Below are 5,260 nucleotides of genomic sequence, written 5' to 3'. Positions count from 1 at the left end.
CCATTTTGGGGAGGGGTGTCTGAGGAAGACCCCCTGGAAAGGCTGAACGTGCTCCTCGGCCAGGCGGGAGTCACCTGGAGATCTTTACGCTGCTGATCCGGATTTGTGGAAGCAGCAGGATCCTTCGGGGACGGATGGGCCGGGGAGCGGGGCAGTGCTCCCAGTAGCTCTGCTTTCCGCCATTGGCAGGTAGCGGTGGAAATTGCGCCAAGCCTGAACGCTTCTCAAGCAAACCGTAGTGTCGGAGGGAACATCTCTAACACGGAGCAACTGAGGGGATTAAAATATCTGAGATGATAAAATAACCCTTCTTTGACAGGTATGCTACAGACAGTCTCCCTCATCTAATGACAAGGAAGGAAGCCCTGGCTCTCCGCATCCCTCCCAGCTGGTTCTTTTCTGGTTTCTTTTTTTGAAGAACGAAAAACTGCCTTCTTTTGCAGTGACTGATAGTATGACAAAAGTTAAACTACTTTGCTTCTACAAACCCATACGGACAAGAAACGCTCAAATTAATATTGAGCCTCTGTGCATGCCTTCTGTGTAGTTTTTAGGGAAGGAAAATGTTTTCTGTTGAGGACAGATATTCCTTTGGTGATGGATTTAGAGCTGCTTGTGCTATAAGGTAAATAACACTACCAAATACTTTAAAAAGGTCTGTCAAATCATTCTTTCCAGTAAGTCGGTCATTCATTCATCTAAAGTCCCGGGAAATACGGTGCTCTGAACCCTGATACTCATCGACCAGTGTTTAGCAGTAAATAAGGCAAATCCCATTCCTAAATCAGAATACCAATTTTAAGCTTGACATGATTGAATTTTAGTTGATTTGCATTAATTACAGAAATACCATTGTGGTAACAATGCATTTTCAAACAAGCTTGGAGGGACAGTTTCTTGGCTGGCTGAAGGTAATGTAAGACCACACTGCTGCCAAAAGCAGTGCTCCTGCTGCATCTCTTGTGCCTTGCATTAGTGATCATGCAGCTGCTGACCTGGCTGAGAACTGTGCAGCGGGCTGAGCTGATCCCATCCTCGGCATGGTCATTTAATCACTAGTGTCAATGCAAAGAAATACGCAGCCTGGGCAGGATAGGGGTAAGTCTGGACCGTCCCTTCCACAGGCTTAAGCCACCTGGGAAAGTACCCCTGAGGTCTTGCAAAATGTGAAGACAGTAAATGACAGAAGCTCATTAAGAACGAAGGAGAATAAAATTATTATATTCCTTTTTTTCTTCACGTGTACCGTAAATATAATTTCAGAAAAGCAGACTCAAAAGTAATTATTGTTTCGAAGGCACAGCACTTCCAAAAGGACTGGCACTTTCCATTATCTTTGGGGTCCTTATTAACTTCAGTCCTTAAGTCTCTGGTCCACGGGTGGCTTGTAAATGAGCCCAAAGCTGACTCTTTCTTCTGGCTTCACCAACAGTGACTGAGTCTTCTTCACAAACACTTCCACCAGGTGGGCACAGTGCCCTTTCACCTCATCAACCCCTCCCCGCGATCCTGTGCTGCAACCCCGGTGACGACAAATGCAGACTATTTTCTTTCCGTGTAAGGTGCTGATTATTTTTTGTTTAGTTTCACAGTGATAGGAAATTATATATTGGGTCATATTAATCAATAGTGGCATAGTAAAAAATACTAATTGTAGGAATGGCTTATGTAGGTATCAAAAAACTTGTGTTAAGCCAACGTTTCCCGTGTAATCGTGGTGTCCGTATGGCAGAGCTGTCGTCTCTATACACTTAGTAAAACAAAAAGCTTCAACGCTCTTCAGGCAGGCTGGCGGAGTGATGTGTTAATCTGCTCCCATTAACAAGACAGCAAATTCCCAGTTGATCACCCAATTCAAATTAAGCACATGTAATCTCACGGTGACACTCAAAATGGTGTTAATATAATGCATACATAGAGATAGACGGGATGAAGTAAGTGTCCTCAGGAGTGCTCAGCTTCCAACATTAATGTCATTTAGGCGCTCTGAATTTTAATGTGGGTCATTGACACCAAACTTCTGTAATCACTGTTTTAAAGACAGAGCCTTTTAATTGTGGCAGTCTCCTGTGCACTACACGAGGGGTGTAGACGATGTTACAGGTTCTCCAGTTCGTGGCAGGATGGGGGAGTCCCAAAGTCCACCATGGAGGTGTACTTTATTGGAGGTGGCGGTGGCTTGAAAGACGGAGGTCTGTTCATACTGAAACAGAAGAGAAAAAACGTGCTATCACACAAAAGCCTTGTAAAAGACTGATGTAAAATGTTCACAGGAGGTGGTAGATGGACACTAAATCATTGTAAGAGCACCTGACTTTTGCTTTTATGTACTGCAACTTCCCTGTTTCTGTTCTACACCCCCAATGCACCTGCCAGTGTTCATTCGGCTTTCTCAGCTCCCACCTCACAATTCTACTTTATTCATGCTTCAAAAAAGCAAATCATGGTCCTGGTGAACCATTCAAAACCCTTGCAGAGATTTTTTGCTCACACGGCTCCCTGAAGGTATATTTAAAGACTCATAACTTTTTTTGTCACTTTATAGGCCAAGATAAAGGTCCCGTCCCAAGTCAGTGAAAAAAAGCAATCCCATTTTTACTTTTGATATACAGGATTTGCAGTCATGTTTCAAAAGGGTTTTCTAGAACCGCAAATGATTCATGATCACCATGATTTTTCAAACATTTTAATAATGCCAGTACGATTAAAAATAATTGGCTCTTAGATACTGCTTTCATCAGTAGATCTCCGAGTGCTTTAGTAGGGAATTAAATTTTGGTAATAATTACAAACTCAATGCTTCTTTGGCTGGGATTAAGTTTCAGGTAGCCTACTTTCATGTATGTTATTCACAACTCAAATACTCTGTATTGCCCTAGAAGTACAATTTCATTAAAACTTGTCCTCGAGTAACTATGCAAAATGAGAGAGCAAAAGCAGCTGGCAGGGAGGCTAATAGAAGTGGGGGGCTCTGGGGAAAAAAATTGACTTGTATTCTTCCCTCAAACCCTGAACTGGACTGAGCTCTTTTTTTAAAGTTTATTTTATAGATAACCCCCAGAACAGGTGAAAGGACTGAGAACGCTCCACATTTCATACCTCTGTATGAAAAAAACAGCATTAGCGATCCATGTACTTAAAGGTCTTGTGCGCTATAAGTAATCTCAAATGAAAATGTGTAAATCCAAAGAGCTGGGTTAGAGTTTGTGCTGTCCCCTGTGCCACCCCTCCCACCTCTGCATTCCCCTCCCTAGTACTTACATCTCTTTCTGGTACTGACACCATTTCCTGATGCCTAAAGCTATTAGAAGACTGCAGAAGAGGAGCAGGACGGCTACCACTGTTGGCCAGGGGAAGTGACTGGCTTTCGTGTTCCTCGTGCCGTCTGGAAGGGACACACAAGACGGAGCTCAACCAAATGTCCTCGGGGAGGAGGGAAATCCACGCTTGCTGCCTGTGGCTCGCTGCTCCCCACAGGGACAGTACTGGTGACAACCCAGGCCCAAATCAATCCTGGACTGCCAGGTTCCCAGGCTGAGGATCCCAAACTCTGAGCGTTGCGGCTCTAATTTGTGGACTTAAACCACTTTTGTTCTGACTGGGTTTGCAGGCTGATGTCAGCCACCCGTCGGTTCACACGATGAGATTATTCAGGCACAGCCTGGCAAGCATTTAGTCTGAAAACCGTTGGTTTTCTCTGTTCCCCTGCGAGCTTCTCCGAGAAGAGGGACCGTGTCATGGCACAGCCTGGGCACAGCTGCCCGCCCCAGCCCTCCTTACCACCGGCTTATTTTTCATGCTGCTGACAACAAACCCTGCTGAAATGTCTGGCCAGGGGTGCAGCCGCCTTTTGGGGTGGGCTGTCGCTGGCGGCACTGCATCCCCACCTCGCCACAGCTGCCTCTCCCTACCACGGTGCTGGGATCCCCCCACTGCCCCCTCCTGCACAGCCACCCTTGGGTGTGCTGGCGGCCGAAAGAGGTGCCCTCGGGGTCCTGGCTACAGGGAGGAAGGAGAGGAGGAGCACGGTCCTCCTTCAGCCACTGCGGAGGATGCAGCAGTGGGCTGGGTGCCAGAGAGGGCTGGAGCAAAAGTGTCACTGGGCAGTACCGCCCCAGCGTCACCTCCCGCTGTGCTGGCATCACGACCCTTTGCAAGGTTGGTCCTACTGGCACGTCACCCAGCCTGGGTCTTAGCCACAGTGGCAGCCAGCGCCGCAGCCGGGCACCAAGTCCACCACACTGCATGAGCCTGGGGTGTGGGAGTGTGACTGGCCAAATTTTGCTGCTGGAAGAAAACTGGGGTGTTGCTTGCAGAGGCAGGGAGAAGGCAGGAGTGCCAAAAGCCTGCCACAACCTGTGGTGTAGGGATGCCGCTGCCGTGACTCCATCTCTTTTCCCTTTTTTGAAATTCCTTGGCCAAATTGGTTTCGTGCTTCTCTACTTTTCTTGCTTACTGCAATGGCACGCTGAAAGAAGGGTATTTGTAGGATGGTATCTCACCGGTACTATTGAGCAGACCGCTGGTAGTAAAGAAATCTTTCCCCTTGGTAACTGAAATTGGCTGGTCTGTGATGCTGAAGGACAGGTTATCTAAAAGGATATGGGCACAGAACATTTTTAGTAACGTACTTGGTTTTTTGTTAATGAAGGTTGTGTTTAGATGCCACCGTTATTCACCCTGCTGAGGCTGGAAATCAAATTCCCCAGAATCCGGGTGTCAAACTTCACTTTGGGGGACGCCTACATTTTTGGCCTACAACCCAGTGTTAGACAAAAATGCGCTTTTATCAAATTAAAGAATATTAGAAGAGAGAAGGAAAGACTATTAGAAAACATCTATTAAGACATTCCAGCAAGCCAGCATTGAGCTGCACAGCAGTCTGGGAGAATGATAAGCTTTTTGCCTCTTTGATGGTAATGAAAAAGCTTAAGATATTAAGTGGCTTAGCAGCAACACAAAGAGTCTGCCTCTGCCATGACTGAGTGAAACCTCAGTCTCCTCTGTCAAGCACTGTGTCTGAACCACAAAAATCATCTTTTATCTGTTTGTAGACAGATATTTTCCCTTTCCTAATACAGCTAAGCTACATACGTTTGAGATCAGTGCTGCCTAAGGATACATTCCTATTTTTTCTAGCCATCTCCATGTTCGTGTCTTTCAAAATAATAGCTAAAATATGTGACTAGACAAGGGCACAGCTTTTCCAGAGCTGCCATGGCACTTACGATGCGCCAGGGTTGTATTCTCGGAGGAGAGC

General features: G+C 46.2%; 1 protein-coding gene across 1 annotated transcript in view; it reads right to left on the bottom strand.

Moving 5' to 3' along the window:
• Window positions 1-2,097: 2,097 nt before the first annotated feature.
• Window positions 2,098-5,260, bottom strand: part of CD96 (CD96 molecule) — a gene marked incomplete at its 5' end in the record, with an annotated part of 24,637 nt that continues 21,474 nt past the window's right edge. The window contains 4 exon segments of the mRNA XM_009573833.1: window positions 2,098-2,203; window positions 3,262-3,385; window positions 4,503-4,592; window positions 5,229-5,260. The exon segment at window positions 5,229-5,260 is cut by the window's right edge and continues 16 nt beyond it. Of these exon segments, the coding sequence (XP_009572128.1) occupies window positions 2,098-2,203; window positions 3,262-3,385; window positions 4,503-4,592; window positions 5,229-5,260 (352 nt within the window).

This window comes from Fulmarus glacialis, unplaced genomic scaffold, assembly GCF_000690835.1.
Source record: "Fulmarus glacialis isolate BGI_N327 unplaced genomic scaffold, ASM69083v1 scaffold13423, whole genome shotgun sequence".
Taxonomy (NCBI): Eukaryota; Metazoa; Chordata; class Aves; order Procellariiformes; family Procellariidae; genus Fulmarus; species Fulmarus glacialis.
The sequence above is the reverse complement of the archived record's forward strand: the minus strand, read 5'-3'. Positions and strand labels throughout refer to the sequence as shown.